The 16498-nt window shown below is 38.0% G+C and overlaps 1 protein-coding gene across 1 annotated transcript in view; it reads left to right on the top strand.

The window, feature by feature from the left end:
* Window positions 1–16498, top strand: part of LOC136885635 (T-cell immunomodulatory protein) — a 328519-nt gene that overhangs the window by 244540 nt on the left and 67481 nt on the right. The window contains exon 10 of the mRNA XM_068230710.1: window positions 10351–10516. Within this exon, the coding sequence (XP_068086811.1) occupies window positions 10351–10516 (166 nt within the window). The remainder of the gene's footprint in view (window positions 1–10350; window positions 10517–16498) is intronic.

Below are 16498 nucleotides of genomic sequence, written 5' to 3'. Positions count from 1 at the left end.
AAGTATGACATTACAACTGAAAGAAACCAGGCATTAAATTTGAAATCCTCTTGACTGGACATTTAAAAATTGTACAAGAAATTTATCCCTTACTATTTCACTTGACTGTACCTTCAACACTTTGAGTGTAATTATGATGTATTCCTTTGAGTTGGTGTCTGTTGTAGGTGTATCAAGCCTAATTTGGTGATGTATCATTTTTGTTTCACTGATGAGATATTGCATGGCTTGAAATTAGATTCACACTCTGAAGATTTAATCCATATGGTGACTGGCGACTAGGTATCCATGCAACTGCTGCTTCTCCATCCAGATGACTGACTACTGTCATCTCAGTAGTACTCCGTATAGCAAGGCGCTGTATTCCACTGACTTCATGGCAAGTCTCTTCGTTCATATGACTTCATGGTAAGCCTTTCCGTCCAAATGAACTGACCGACTGAGGTCTCACCTTCCAGTTGACTCCAACTAACTGACCGACTGAGGCCTCTCCATCCATTTGACTGAAGCTATAAGACGCTGGTCCAAGTATATATAGCCTTTAGCTGACACACCTACGCAGTCTCCAAAAATAAGTATAATGTTACTCCCACCTGGCTCCAAATGTTATATACTATGGTGAAATTGCCTGGACCGGGCGAGTTGGCCGTCCGGTTAGGAGCGCACAGCTGTGAGCTCGCATCTGGGAGATAGTGGGTTCGAACCCCACTGTCGGCAGCCCTGAAGATGGTTTTCCGTGGTTTCCCATTTTTACACCAGGCAAATGCTGGGGCTGTACCTTAATCAAGGCCACGGCCGTTTCCTTCCCATTCCTAGGCCTTTCCTGTCCCATCGTCACCATAAGACCTATCTGTGTTGGTGCAACGTAAAGCAAGTAGTAAAAAAAAAAAAAAAAGAATTTGCCTGGGGCACTCTAAGAACTTCCCAAAAAATGAGCTCATCCCTAAACGCACACAATGACAGAGCGATGACTTGACAGTTATGCTAGCAGTATTGCACAATGTTGCAATGTCAAAAGTTATCTCACAATATATATATATATATATATATATATATATCTATCTGATATCATACAGCAGCTCTCACTTTGCATGTTTTTATGCTAATCTACACACACACATATATATATTTAACAAATTAACTACAATCAAGCAAGCGATAATCATTACAGAATTGAATTGAACAGTAATAATAATAATATCACAGATAAAATAATAATAATAATAATAATAATAATAATAATAATAATAATAATAATAATAATAATAATAATAATAATAATAATCCGCTCCTGTATCGAACAAATATTCAACCTGAAGTCAATACTCCGCCACAGAATGTTGACTGGTAAGAAAATTGTGGTGTCATTTATAGACTTCAAAAAAGCCAAGATCATTAGGGAATTTGGAGTCAAAACCAAACTGGCAAATATAATCAAAGAGACCCTAACAGGCACAACCTCCAAGGTAAAATTCTTCGGGCATCTCTCACAATAATTGGAAATCAAGACAGGCGTGAAGCAAGGCGATGGACTATCCCCAATCCTATTCAACTGTGTCCTAGAAAAGATAGTGAGAATATAGAACTCAGAACTTGAACATCAATCAATCAATCAATCAATCAATCAATCAATCAATCAATCAATCAATCAATACTGATCTGCATTTAGGGCAGTCACCCAGGTGGCAGATTCCCCATCTGTTGTTTTCCTAGCCTTTTCCTAAATGATTTCAAAGAAATTGGAAATTTATTGAACATCTCCCTAGGTAAGTTATTCCAATCCCTAACCCCCCTTCCTATAAATTAATATTTGCCCCAGTTTGTCCTCTCGAATTCCACCTTTATCTTCATATTGTAATCTTTCCTACTTTTATAAACGCCACTCAAACTTATTCGTCTACTAATGTCATTCCACGCCATCTCTCCGCTGTTCTGATGACCTCCATTTTTTAACAAAGGAGTCTCCAAAAAACTTTTATTTGTGCTTATTTCCTAACGTTTTTTCTTCTCAATGTTTTCTTTATACAGCTGAAGAGGACCACTAGGTGGTCGAAAGATGTCCTGTAAGTGTTAATTTATATTCAATTTCACCTAAGGCAATAATAAAGTATCAATTAGGTGGTTATTTATACTTACTTCCTGACATACCACTTAGTCGAGCAGCTCTCCTTCTTTCTCTCAATTCTACCCAGCCCAAACTTTGCAACATTTTTGTAACGCTACTCTTTTGTCAGAAATAACCCAGAAAGAATAGAGCTGCTTTTCTTTGCATTTCTCCCAGTTCTTGAATCAGGTAATCCTTGCATTGAACCAGTTATTAATTTCACAAACATGTCTAATATAATCAGAAAGAATGAATTCCCAAAGCTTACATACAATGCATGTCAAACTTACTGGCCTGTAATTTTCAGCTTTATATCTATCACCCTTTCCTTTATACACAGCGGCTACTATAGCAACTCGCCATTCATCTGGTATAGCTCCTCCGACCAAACAATAATCAAATAAGTACTTCAGATATGGTACTATATCCCAACCCATTGTCTGTAGTATATCCCCAGAAATCTTATCAACTCTAGCCGCTTTTCTAGTTTTCAACTTTTGTATCCTATTGTCAATGTCATTGTTATCATATGTAAATTTTAATACTTCTTTAGCCTTAGTCTCCTCCTCTATCTGGACATTATCCTTGTAACCAATAATCTTTACATACTGCTGACTGAATACTTCTGCCTTTTGAAGATCCTCACATACACACTCCCCTTGTTCATTAATTATTCCTGGAATGTCCTTCTTGGAACCTGTTTCTGTCTTAAAATACCTATACATACCCTTCCATTTTTCACTAAAATTTGTATGACTGCCAATTATGCTTGTCATCATGTTATCCTTAGCTGCCTTCTTTGCTAGATTCAATTTTCTAGTAAGTTCCTTCAATTTCTCCTTACTTCCACAGCTATTTCTAACTCTATTTCTTTCCAGTCTGCACCTCCTTCTTAGTCTCTTTATTTCTCTATTATAATAAGGTGGGTCTTTACAATTCCTTACCTCCCTTAAAGGTACAAACCTGTTTTCGCATTCCTCAACAATTTCTTTAAACCCATCCCAGAGTCTGTTTACATTTTTATTTACCGTTTTCCACCGATCATAGTTACTTTATAGAAACTGCCTCATGCCTGCTTTATCAGCCATATGGTACTGCCTAATAGTCCTACTTTTAAGACCTTCCTTTCTAAAACATTTATTTTTGACTACGACAAAAACAACTTCATGATCACTAATACCATCTATTACTTCAGTTTCTCTATAGAGCTCATCTGGTTTTATCAGCACCACATCCAGGATATTTTTCCCTCTGGTTGGTTCCATCACTTTCTGAATCATCTGTCCTTCCCATATTAACTTATTTGCCATTTGTTGGTCATGCTTCCTGTCGTTCGCATTTCGTTCCCAATTGACATCTGGTAAATTCAGATCTCCCGCTACAATCACATTTCTTTCCTTGTCGTTTCCTACATACCTTATCAAATAATTCTGAATCCATGTCAGTGCTACCCTTTCCCGATCTGTACACTCCAAATATATCAAGTTGCCTATTATCTTTAGAAATGAGCCTTACACCTAGAATTTCACGTGTCTCATCTTTAACATTTTCGTTACAAATTCTTCTTTCACCAGAATTAATACTCCTCCTCCCACCATTCCTATCCTATCTCTACGATACACACTCCAGTTTCGTGAGAAAATTTCTGCATCCATTATATCATTTCTCAGCCATGATTCAACTCCTATTACAATATCTGGTAAATATATATCTATTAAATTACTCTATTCTATTCCTTTCTTTACAATACTTCTACAGTTCAACACTAACAATTTTATGTCATCCCTACTTAATTTCCAGTTCCCTGTTCCCTTATCACCGCTCCCTAGGCCACGCTATTTCCCTGAATGTACCTCCCTATTACCCTTCCAAACAAATTTCCTAACTTATACGTACCACTGCGGTTTAAGTGAAGGCCATCTGAGCGCAGATCCCTATCTCCTATCAAGGGATAATCCCGATCTGTCTAGGGAGAAAATCAAGTGGGATTAAAGGCAAATGCTTGGCTTTTGCTGACGACTTGCTTTACTATCAGAAAGTCCAGAGGTCGCAACCATCCAGATTAACCTCTTGGAAAGAATCGCCAGCCAGACAGGACTAAGGATCTCAGCAGAAAAGATCAAATTCATGACGAACATCAAAGATGCACCAAAATTCCTGGAAACAGAGATAGAATGGATAGAAAGGGTCAAGAAGTTCAAGTACTATGGTGAGACAATACAGGAAAATGGACTAGGAAAAGCTGCAGTGGAAGATCGGATCTCAAAAATGGAGAGAGCACACGGCTTGACAAAAAACATCTACAATAAGAAGTGCTTATCCTGGAATTCCAAATTAAAACATTACAGCACCGTGTTCAAAACAGAATGCCTGTATGCCAGTGAATGCCTGTCCATGAACTACAAGCTGGAGAAGCTAGAGGTCCTGGAAAGAAGAATCCTCAGAAAAATTATGAGAGCTGTCCAAACTGAAAGTGGATGGAAACTTCAGAGTAACAAAGAAGTTTGCCAGAAGGCGGAAAGAATCTCAGAGACCATGAAGAAAAGGAGGCTGGCGTTTCTTTAACATCTATACAGAATGAACGCAAACAAACTTACCGAACAGATATTTTATTACTTCTGGAGAAAAAAGACCACTACAGCATGGATTAAGGAAACGAAGAAGGATATGGAAAGGTTAAGCTTCTTGGAAGACCAGCTGTTAAAAAGGAATACGTTTAGGAACACACTGAAGAATTTGGAAGGTGTTCAAGCCGCAGGAAGAACTAGGAAGATCGGAAGAGCCTGGACAGATGAACAATGGAAGCGGGCCAGCAAACGTATGAAGGAGTATTGGACACAGAGAAAACTCCGCACGAAGAGAAAGAAACGAAGTTGTAGCGTGATCCTTAGTGGTCTATTCGCTTGTAAAAAAATATAATAATAATATCACAGATAATAATAATAATAATAATAATAATAATAATAATAATAATAATAATAATAATAATAATGTATTATAATAATAATTATTATAATTATATATTATATAATATTATAAATATATATATTATATAATTATAATTATATAATTATAATAATTATTATAATAATAATTTATTATTATTATTATTATTATTATTATTATTATTATTATTATTATTATAATAATAATATTGTAGTTTAGGATAGTTGAGTTTTATGTCCTACATTGTTAGGAGGCCTCTTTTCCTTTAATGTTATGTTTAAGTTTGTTTAATATATATGTTTTTTAAGAGTGGTTGCCGCACGTTTCTCTTTCCCCACAATGAGATACGATCTCATGGCCTCATTAGGGTTCCTCCCAAGTTCCACAATCCTTCTGTAGTTGTCGTTGTTAGACCTGTAAGTTAAAAGATGCCGCAATGCAAACTTGGCGTTAATTTTTTTTTAAATTTCATATTCTTCCTATTTAATTGTTTATTATTATATGTAGATATGAACGTGCTGCTGCTACAAATAGATTGAATTGCCTCAGCTGCCAGAAGTAAACTCTTCTTCACAAATGCACCCTCACTGAAGGGTCTCACAGTACGCCCTATGCCCTATCTGCAAAGCAATCTTGTAGCTGGCCCGAATAATAGGTTCACTGGAATGCATATCCTCCCGTTAAAAAATAATGAAATACATACCAATACACAAACAAATTATCTCAGAGGAATTTTCAGACTTTATAATAGAAAAAAAAGAGTTGAGTAGGATAATATGACCGGGCAGGTTGGCCGTGCGGTTGGGGGCGCGCAGCTGTGAGCTTGCATCCGGGAGATAGTGGGTTTGAGCCCCACTGTTGGCAGGCCTGAAGATGGTTTTCCATGGTTTCCCACTTTCATACCAGGAAAATGCTGGGGCTGTACCATAATTAAGGCCACGGCTGCTTCCTTCCCACTCCTAGCTCTATCCTATCCCATCGTTGCCATAAAACCTAACTGTGTCGGTGTGACGTAAAATAAATTGTAAAAAAAAAAAAAAAGGAAGGTAATATCAATTTTATGTACCATGTGGTGCTTTTAAGTTGTTCTAGCAGAGCTGTCCTATCATTTCCCGGCCTTCATATATAACATATTTATTAGCATGACACAAGGATTAATGGCTCTGTAGATTATTTTTTTTAAATGTGATTCAATATTTTATTACATATTAATCATTTTGCTATGTTATATTTCTGAACTATTAAATACTTTTCTTCCCATGAAGGTTTGAAGCTTGTTAGCTTCGATGGCCTACGCTGTGCTAACTCTCTTCCATGGTGAATGCAATATCTACAGGCTAGGCTTGAACATTGTGTGGTGTGAGAATAACCCCACTGGCCTTCAGTACGTATTATGTCATGCACTTCCCCTCCATGCTCACTCAGCTGCTCTCGTTCCTCAACAGTGGGGAACAAACTGGCTCCGAAGTTGTTTTGCTCTGAGTTGATGCTAGCTGTTCTTGGTCTTCTCTCAGAATCATACCATCATCATTTATTGCCTTCACACCTCCATTGAAGTACAATCTATATCCTTTCTTCAATACTTTCTGCCCTTTTCCTCTCCATTTGACTTGCTCGGTCCCATCATAGCTGTATCTTCCTTTTTCATACCAATTATACCAATTCCTGTTCCTTGCCTCTGAGAGTTAACACATTAACTATTGCTGTTCTTGTGATGTCTGGTTGCTCTCTTCACAGTTACGCCAGGTAACCATGACCTGGGGGATTTCCTTGCAGTTTCCAAGGCCTTAATTCACCAAACTTCATTATAATTTCTATATTAGTTCAATGTACTTGTCACAACCAGAGGTGTTTTAGAGCTACTGCCTGCAGTTGATCTGACTTTTACTCATATGGAGTGTAGATGTACTTCTTGCAACCACCTCTAACCTGGGAATTGAATTGAATTGAATTGAATTGAATGGAATTGAATTGAATTGAATTGAATTGAATTGAATTGAATTGAATTGAATTGAATTGAATTTATTGATCATGATTTACATGCCACTGAGACTGAAAAGCCCCTTTATGCAGCGTCTTCTTATAATACAATGCAGATTTATTTATGCTTGATGGTTTCCAGTGTCATTTCCCATTGAGTGAACCATCACCCAAGAGAACCCATCCACCCAAAGCTATTGGTCCCCTTAGGAAGTTAGGCTGTTAACCACTGCCCTACATTCTGCATTGTGGTGGTAACTGTACAATCAAACTCTGTTACCATAGAGAGCTAAACAGCAGGGCAGATGGATGAAGAGATGCCCTCTGTAGTCATAAGTTCTGCCTCAATGTTGGCACATCAGATCTGCAAAAGCTCCTTGTGGTAAAACCTAGCAGTCAGTTCCTCTCTGGTTTTCTTGTTCTTTTCTGCAATCTCTTTTATCGGTCTTGTGCCTTTGTTGCTGTTGCACAAATTGTTGTGGGCCCTGTGAACAATATGCCACGAAGTCAGCCAATCAGAAACTACATCCTTCTGGTTAATGAGGTTATTTTATTGCTTCATATTAGTTGTTAGAGAGCCCCTGTGGCTCAGACGGCAGCGTGTTGGCCTCTGACCGCTGGATACCGTGGTTCAAATCTCGGTCACTCCATGTGAGATTTGTGCTGGACAAAGCAGAGGTAGGGCAGGTTTTTCTCCGGGTAGTCCAGTTTTCCCTGTCATCTTTCATTCCAGCAACACTCTCCATTCTCATTTCATAGCATCTATCAGTCATTAATACAAATCACTTTGGGAGTGGCGACCCCATCGTACTAACAGCCTATATATGCTTCATTCATTACATCCCTGACCCGGTCAAAGACTGGAAAACAGGTTGTAGGTTTTTTTTCATTAGTCATTAGAACATCCATGTACCATTTTTGCTGTTCCTTCTAATTGTGTTGTCTACCTTTCAGTTGAGAATAAAAATGAAATGGTGTATGGCTTTTAGAGCTGGGAGTGTCCGAGGACAATTTCGGCTCGCCAGATGCAGGTCTTTCGATTTGACACCCGTAGGCAACCTGCGTGTCGTGATGAGGATGAAATTATGATATGACGACACATACACCTAGCCCCCGGGCCAGCGAAATTCACCAATTATGGTTAAAATTCCCGACCCTGCCGGGAGTTGAACCCAGGACCCCTGTGACCAAAGGCCAGCACACTAACCATTTAGCCATGGAGCCAGACAATTGAGAATACGTAACTTACTTTGAAAGGTGTGTGTTAGGCATATGGGTGATGTGGCTACCCATCAAAGTTGATGTTTGTAGTCCTTGCATCACTGCTAGTGCTGTAGCCTCTTCCGAGATATTACACTGTGGTTAGCCAGTTCAAGTTGCTTTGGTTGAAAAAATTTCGCCATCAGAATGTTGGCTGGTAGGGTAGGAGAGGTGGTGGTATACAATTTCCAATCACTAGATCGTTTGCCAAAAGCCTGAATTCAATTCCAGACCTCTCCGTAGTGTTCACTGTCGATGGTGATTCATCCGTCGGATGGAGATGTAAAGCTTTGAGCAAACTCCTTGGTGTTATTCGACAGGAGTAGGCTACGTGCCAACACCGGATTTCACCCTCGCCCTATCTCATCATTATCATCGTCATCCTACATCCCGAAGCACAGGTGCCCATAAGCGTCAAATATAAAAACCTGCACCAGGCGAGCTGAACATTTCTTTGGACACTCCTGGCACTAAAATCCATACGATAAATAAATCCAAGATATTGATATTTGTTCGATTGTCTTACCAATTTACTCAAAGTATTCTTCTAAGGTTGTATTTTTCCAGACATTTTAGGTGTCATCTGTAAGTTATCCAGGTCTTGTAGCCATGGTTGACTGGTTACCATACTGGCCTTTGGCCCAATGGGTCCTGGTTCGATTCCCAGACTATCAGGCAATTTAACTTTCATTGGTTGTTTCCTTAGGCTCGGGTACTATGTGTATGTACCATCTTCAACATTATATTTCATCCTAGGTAGGGCCCTGTCATCTGATACGAACATCAACTTGAAAGACCTCTGCAGGGGCCACGTGTCATTATTTTATTATCTGTAAGTGTAGATGTATAGCTTGATCTGATGCTGAGGTCATGGTTGTTGAAGACCATTTTATGGAGACTGCCAAATGCCACCACAGCTCATCTGAGGTAGTGTGGTATGTTTCAGCATATACTTTAGCATTTGTTGATAAGTGACTGACAAAGTAAGGAAAGTGTTTCATACTGTGCAGAGTCTTACCATTGACCAGTGAGTTGGAATTTGGTGCAGACTGATGAAGGTTTCAAAACTGAGTCATTAAAACATATTGAGGGATTTATTCTTGCTTGTTCAACGATTTTAAGACCCTTATTATATCTTATTATTTTTAGCAGTTTGTAGCAATTTAGTCTGGCTGGTGATTGATGCTATGTACCTTAATCCCCTAACTGTTAAAGCTCTATTCAGTGTTGCAACATTTATATGTAATATAAGTAACCCTCCCAGAAAGCATTTCTTGAATTCAAATGGAAGGTTTACATACACTCTGTGATGTTTTGAGTATCACTCGATAGAGAATAACAGTTTAAGAGTTTTCTAATGGTACACTTTTTGTCATAGGAACAAGAACAAGAACACATAATAAGATAAACATAATGACAGGTGAGTTTGGGAAGAGGAAACATTAGAAAGAGGAGACAAACACAAGCATAAAAATGCAAAACGACAAGGAGAATCTCCACATCATCAGACATTTCCATCCTCAACTAAATGGGCTCTCTCCTCTTCAGTCCCAGCTCATCTACATTCATTTCTTCTCAGCCACTGATAAGCTAGTTTCTGCTTCCCAGCTTCATCAGGAGGGCAGACATCGGCACTCATTGAAGGGCCATCTTAACAGATCTTCACTCTTGATGTGGGAAGTGTAGAACAAGAAGGACAGGAACAAGGAAGGGGCAAAAAATGAACAATACAAGTGGTAAAAAGACTAGTAACACAGGACAAAGCAGAAGGAAAAATAGGTCCCAAATGATCAATGTACAGTAAATGTTATTACCTTTCTCTATATATATATCTTTTTTGTTCCTTTCTGTGTGAATAAATACTCCAGACTTCAGGAAGTTCATTGTTTTCTAATTTTGATAAATCAATCTTCAATTTCATACTTTGTGTAGACAAGTAATGATTATTTACTGTATTGCTGTACAGTCTGTTCAGGATCTGTGTTTGGAAATTAACTTGTCAAGTTGTGAATATGTTGAACAATATCTTTCCTTGTCTTATAACTTCTTTCTCTTTTCAGAACACAGTGCCTGAAAAAGTACCTTGATTTGCATCATAAATACTTGGAAAATGTTAAAGATCTTGAGAAATTGAGCTCTTACCAGCTTCAGATAGAGTTGTGGTTTGCAAAAATAACTCTCACTCAAACAACTGCAACAAACAATTTTGACAAACAACATCAGATTGTGAGTATTTTTATTTGGAGGTCTTAGCTGTCTAATATTTCCTAATTTTTTTATATTTTTTTAAAAACATTTTCTATATTTTGACCAACTGTGTTATGTAATTGGTTAGGCCAGACCATTCCAAATCGGTGAATGAGGGCTAGGGAGCCCTGATGCAGCCCTGTGTATGTCCAGGGTTGACCTTCACTACTTTCTTGCTGGCTCTGGCTGTGGTGATATAAGAATGCACATGCTGGGTTACTGAACTTGCCTTTTTAGTAGATGTTTCAAACTATCTGAGTGATTTAAATGTTTTTTTTTTGCAGGGCAAAAATATGTTGATTGGTGCTATGTGGGGCAGATGCTTTCACAATTACAGGAGAAGGATTTTTTAATGAATTCTTATCTTCAAAACCATGTGACATATCTCATTATAACACTGATAGTAACTGGAAAGCCCTTAATCAATTCGACAGTGATTCAGAAATATCAAAGGAATGTTGCATGAATTTAACATTTTTATGATGCCTTTTCCTGTAAATTTTGAGCAGATTCCAGTCAGAGCTGATAAGGCTTCAATGTAACACAATTTTGAAAGATAGGTATTACAATATTCCAGGCAGCCTCCTTGCATTTTATAAGAACTTGGAACAAAAAGAGTTTCTGTACATCCACACATTGCATGCAAATTAGTTACTTTGTGTTGCTCTACATTCCTTTTGAACACATATTTTCAGTCATGAACTTGAATGCAAGTACAACTAAGTCATGTTTGTTCTATGTTGCTTTGGAAGCAGCATTATGCATTCATTCTACTCATTCATTCTACGCATTCATCACAAAGTTGGTGAATTCAAAGAAATGTCAGGGTTGTCCTAAATGCAGAAACATAGGGCAACTTTATTTAGGTATATTATTTTTTAAAGGCTGATTTTTGTCATTTATGAATTCTTTCTAGGTCTGATAAAATGTGCCAATTTTACACCTCTCTGTCCTCTGTCCCTCCTCCTTTCACTCGCTATCTCCCTCCTTTGGGGTTTGCTCTCAGCACTGAGAGCCCAGAGTTGACCTGGGGTCAGCATTGGAGCTGCCCTCTGTGAATACCCTGGGTTAGGCAACAGTGTAATTACATTTTCTGGTCATGTTATTTTTCACCATGAGACAATCGTGACCAAACCCACCACTGTCACCAGTTATCACAATTGAACAATATTTTGATGTTTGCAATGCTCAGCGTTTACATGAACTAAATAACAAAAGTCTAAATTCATGAATATCTGTGTTACCATAGCTAGTCAGTAAATCTGTATTAGACATTAATGATCAGAAAGTATATTCTCTGTAATTTTGTTGAGTAATATTTATCATTAGAACAACTAATAACATAGATATTTGAGTATTACATTTTTCTTTGCTATTGATTTAGCCGTATGTTATCAATTTCATTTCCGTATTGATAATTCAACAGTTCACAATTGTAGGTTTGGGATTCTCCACCTAATCAATACCTGCCTTGTTCATAGAATTCTGGAAGAAGTTCAACCTGCCTATGAACAGCATTGAAAGAATAGTTACCACCACCATATGTGGATCCGTACATCCTGAAATCTCATCTGTTTAGACCTCCATAATTTTAAAAAATCCGTATCACCTCTATATTTCTATATGATGAAACATTCTCTAGCCTGATATGCTTTACTTTGTCCATTGTGGACACCCGTAATTGCGGGAAGTCGTTCAATAAATATATATATGTGTTAATTATATATATTTACATTTGAAAGTACATTATGAATGCAGGACTAGTTTCGATCCTCTGTTGGGATCATCCTCAGTTGCTAAATGTACTATATCAAGACAGCAATACATTAAATTAAAAGTATTATACTATTTATTAAGGTAATATGTACAGTTCTGATTTATGGTGATAATAATACACAGCGTCGCAGTAAGACCTATCTGACGGCGCAACGTAAAGCCACTAGCAAAAAGAATAAATAATAGTGCATGTTAACGTGGCAATGCAAGGATGGGAAAGGGCTAGGATTGGGAAGGTAGTGGCCATAGCCTCCAGAATTTGTCTTATGTGTAAATGGGAAACCATGCAAAACCATCTTTAAAGTAGCCCATATCGACAAAGAAAATGAGAGAGATGACTATCAAAAGGAGAAAAATTTGTGAAGGAGTAAGGAAAGAGGGAGTCATAAAAGGAGGAAGGAGGACTTCCTTTACATTGGATGCCCTAATATCACAGAATCACAAAAATAAAAATAAATGTGAAGGTCCAAAATATCGAAAGCCCATAAAATACATTATATTTTGTTGTATTCTCTTCTGCTGCCACTCATCTCTGGTAGATGGTGGCATGTCATCCCTCTGGTTCATACATGTTCTGATAGAGCAGAGCACTGTCCATCACTCTTTATGGGCAATTCATTCCAGCTTTGGAACTTAGTATTGTTAGAACACCAGCATAGTACTGTTTGTGAAAAGAGAGAAACTAGGCCTATGCTGTTTTTCATTTGATCAAGCATTCCCTATGATAGCTCTGCTTCTTAACCATGACATTCCAGTCAGTTATTGTATTCTGACAATCATTTTAATGGCTTATGGGTGGATTTTAATGAAAATTGGTGTTTCAGTTTAGAATAAGGTCAAGTAGGATCTTTGCTTTAAGTTGCTCAAAACATTTCAGCAGGAAGGGGTGCCTAAAGTGTAACACTTGATATATCTCTTTTCAGTTGGTTTTTCATGAAAATATTCCATGGAGAAATTTGTTTTATACCTTTTTCTGATATAGTGAAAAATAAGGGAAATATTAATGACAGTCATGTAAAGAGAGTTGCTTTATAGATCATTCTGGCAGCATTTTAAAGGCTCTGTACATTTGTTAATATTGTCTTAAACCCAGTACTTGGCCTTTTTTTATACTGGAAGGGAGCAAATCAAGATCAGCAATAATGAAAAAATATATATATATATAATGAAACTGCAAAGGGCCACAGAGAGCAAGGCAGCAAATTCATCACAATAAGCCACTGGCAGGGACAGGCAAGCACACTTATGTGCCTCAGAATCCAGGGAACAGTATGAAGTGGGGAAAAAAATGTAATCATGCGTGTGCTAAATGATTGTATCGGCAACGATGGGCACTACTGTTAGTATAAGGACTCTGTTCAGGAGCAGAATTCAGGACAGGTGTTGCTGATCAGACAAGCATGAGCAGGGATGATATAAACTAAAATCAATCAATCAATCAATCAATCAATCAATCAATCAATCAGCATTTTAGGGTTGTTGCCAGTGACAGATTTCCTATCAGTTGTTTATCTACAGTAGTCTCTTCTTAAATGATTTTGAAGAAATTGGAGATCTATCCAATATTTTCCTTGGTAAATTATTCCAATCCCTAATTTCTCTCTGTATAAATGTATTATTTACAGAAGAATGGAAAGACAAGTTGAAACTGAGTTGGGAGAAGATCAATTTGGCTTCAGAAAATATGTAGGAACACGTGAAGCAATCCTAACTTTACGTCTTATCTTAGAGGATTAAATTAAGAAGGACAAGCCCTCATACACGCCATTCATAGATCTTGAAAAGGCACTTGATAATGTTGATTGGACCAAGCTATTTGAGATTCTGAAGGTGATCGGGATCAAATATCAAGAACAAGAATTATCTACAATCTGTATAAAAATCAGTCTGCGGTGATAAGAATCGAGGGCTTTGAAAAAGAAGCAGCAATTCAGAAAGGAGTGAGGCAAGGTTGCAATTTGTGTCCTCCTCCTTTTCAATGTTTATATGGAATAGGCAGAAAATGAAATCAAAGAGGAATTTGGAAAGAGAAACACAATCCAAGGAGAGGGAATTGAAACCCTGAGATTTGCTTATTATATTGTTATTCTGTCTGAGGCTGCAGAAGATCTGGAGAAATTGCTGAATGGTATGGGCAGAGTGTAGGGTAAGGAGTACAAGATGAAGGTAAATAAGTCCAAAACTTTCTTTTCTTTATTCGGGTCAGAAGTACCAACTTTACATACAGATATTTTAAAAAAACCATGATATCTACATTCCTACAATACAAATATACAGGTTTATTATACAAACAATCACAAATAAAGCAAGAATTCGAAATCTAGATGATTCTTGCCCAGTATAGGGCGATGTCAATAGCGTTGGGGGAGGCTGCAATCAAGTCTTTCATAGTGCACATTGAAGGACATAAAACACACTGACATAGATGTTGGATCGTCTGCTGCTCTCCGCAATCACAAAGTGATGAATCGCTTGAGAAACTCCACTTCCGCAAATTTACATTTGTTCTGCCGACTTCTGTACACAGTCTGTTAAGGGCTTTCCATACTGTCCACTACTTTTTCTAGATTTTAGCCTCTGTGTGGCTGGGTGGTATCCATAGAGAGGCTGTGCTTTTGAAGAAGATGATTGGAGCCTCTCTTTTTTAGCTGCTACCTCCCTACAAATCTCACTGGGAGCAATACCAGCAAAAAGTTGGATCTTCTCAATGGGTGTAGGTTTTAAACATCCAATAATGATCCTGCAGCTTTCGTTTAGAGCGATGTCTACCTGCTTCGTGTGAGCTGACCTGTACCAAACCGGGGAGGCATATTCTCCTGCAGAATAGCATAGAGCTACTCTACTCTGATGTTCTAATTGTTTGTGGTTGTGTTTCCCAACTTGTTCCTGACAGTTTTCGTAGAATGTTGTTTCTAGCAGCTATCTTTTGTTTTAAGTGCCAATGTTTTTTATATGTTAATGTGCAGTCCAGCATAACTCCCAGGTACTTTGGTGTAAAGCAGTGTTCCAGTAAGTTCCCTTTCCATAGTACTTTGAGTTTCTGAGTGGCCTGTGCATGCTGCAGGTGAAACGCACAAATATTTGAGTCTTAGCTGGATTTGGTTTGAGTTGGTTTTGCTCATAATAGGTGCCTAGCTCTTCTAATGCAGCAGTTAAAGAGAGCTCTACTTCATCAAAGGTATCAGTTTGAGTTGTAAGGACCGAGCTCGATAGCTGCAGTCGCTTAAGTGCGGCCAGTATCCAGTTATCGGGAGATAGTGGGTTCGAACCCCACTGTCGGCAGCCCTGAAGATGGTTTTCCATGGTTTCCCATTTTCACACCAGGAAAATGCTGGTGCTGTACCTTAATTAAGGCCACGGCTGCTTCCTTCCCATTCCTAGGCCTCTCCTATCCCATCGTCGCCATAAGACCTATCTGTGTCGGTGCGACGTAAAGCAAATAGCAAAAAATTAGTTGTAAGTGCAAGGTCATCAGCATAGATAAAGTTTTTAGTATTTTCTGGTAATGGCTGGTCATTAGTGTAGATGTTGAAAAGAATAGGAGCGAGACCACTACCTTGAGGTAGTCCATTCCTTTGATTTTTCCATCTGCTTCGGCGTCTTCGGAATGCAACAAAAAAGGGATGATTTTCCAGGAGAGTAGCTATCATCTTGGTTACCTTGATGTCTGTAATCATTCTATAAAGCTTGTGTAATAATGTCCTGTGATTTACTGTATCGTAGGTGGCTGAGATATCCACAAAAGCCACACCTGTGATATTCTTCATTTCAAACCTGTCCTTAATGTGCTGGGTTAGATGTAAAATCTGTGCTTTGTAACACTTTCCTGGGTGGAAGCCACATTGCTGAGGGATTAGGACTTGGTCTACTACTCCCATTAAGTGATTGAGCAACATTCTTTCAATTATTTTGTATAGGTTTCAGAGTAAGGAGTTTGGTCTGCAAACAAAACAAAAGTATTGGAGTGCATTCGAACAAAGTCAGGTGACGCAGGTAATATTAGATTCGGAAATGAAGTTTTAAAAGGAAGTAGATGAATATTGTTACTTGAGTAGTATAAAACTAACTATGGCAGAAGTAAGAAGGACATAAAATGCAGACTATCACAAGCAAACAAAGTCTTTCTTAAGAAAAGAAATTTGCTCACTTTGAACATTGATATAGGAATTAAAATGATGTTTTTGA

The sequence above is a fragment of the Anabrus simplex genome, chromosome 1 (genome assembly GCF_040414725.1).
Source record: "Anabrus simplex isolate iqAnaSimp1 chromosome 1, ASM4041472v1, whole genome shotgun sequence".
Taxonomy (NCBI): Eukaryota; Metazoa; Arthropoda; class Insecta; order Orthoptera; family Tettigoniidae; genus Anabrus; species Anabrus simplex.
Note: the sequence above shows the minus strand (reverse complement) of the source record. Positions and strands in the feature narration are given on the sequence as shown.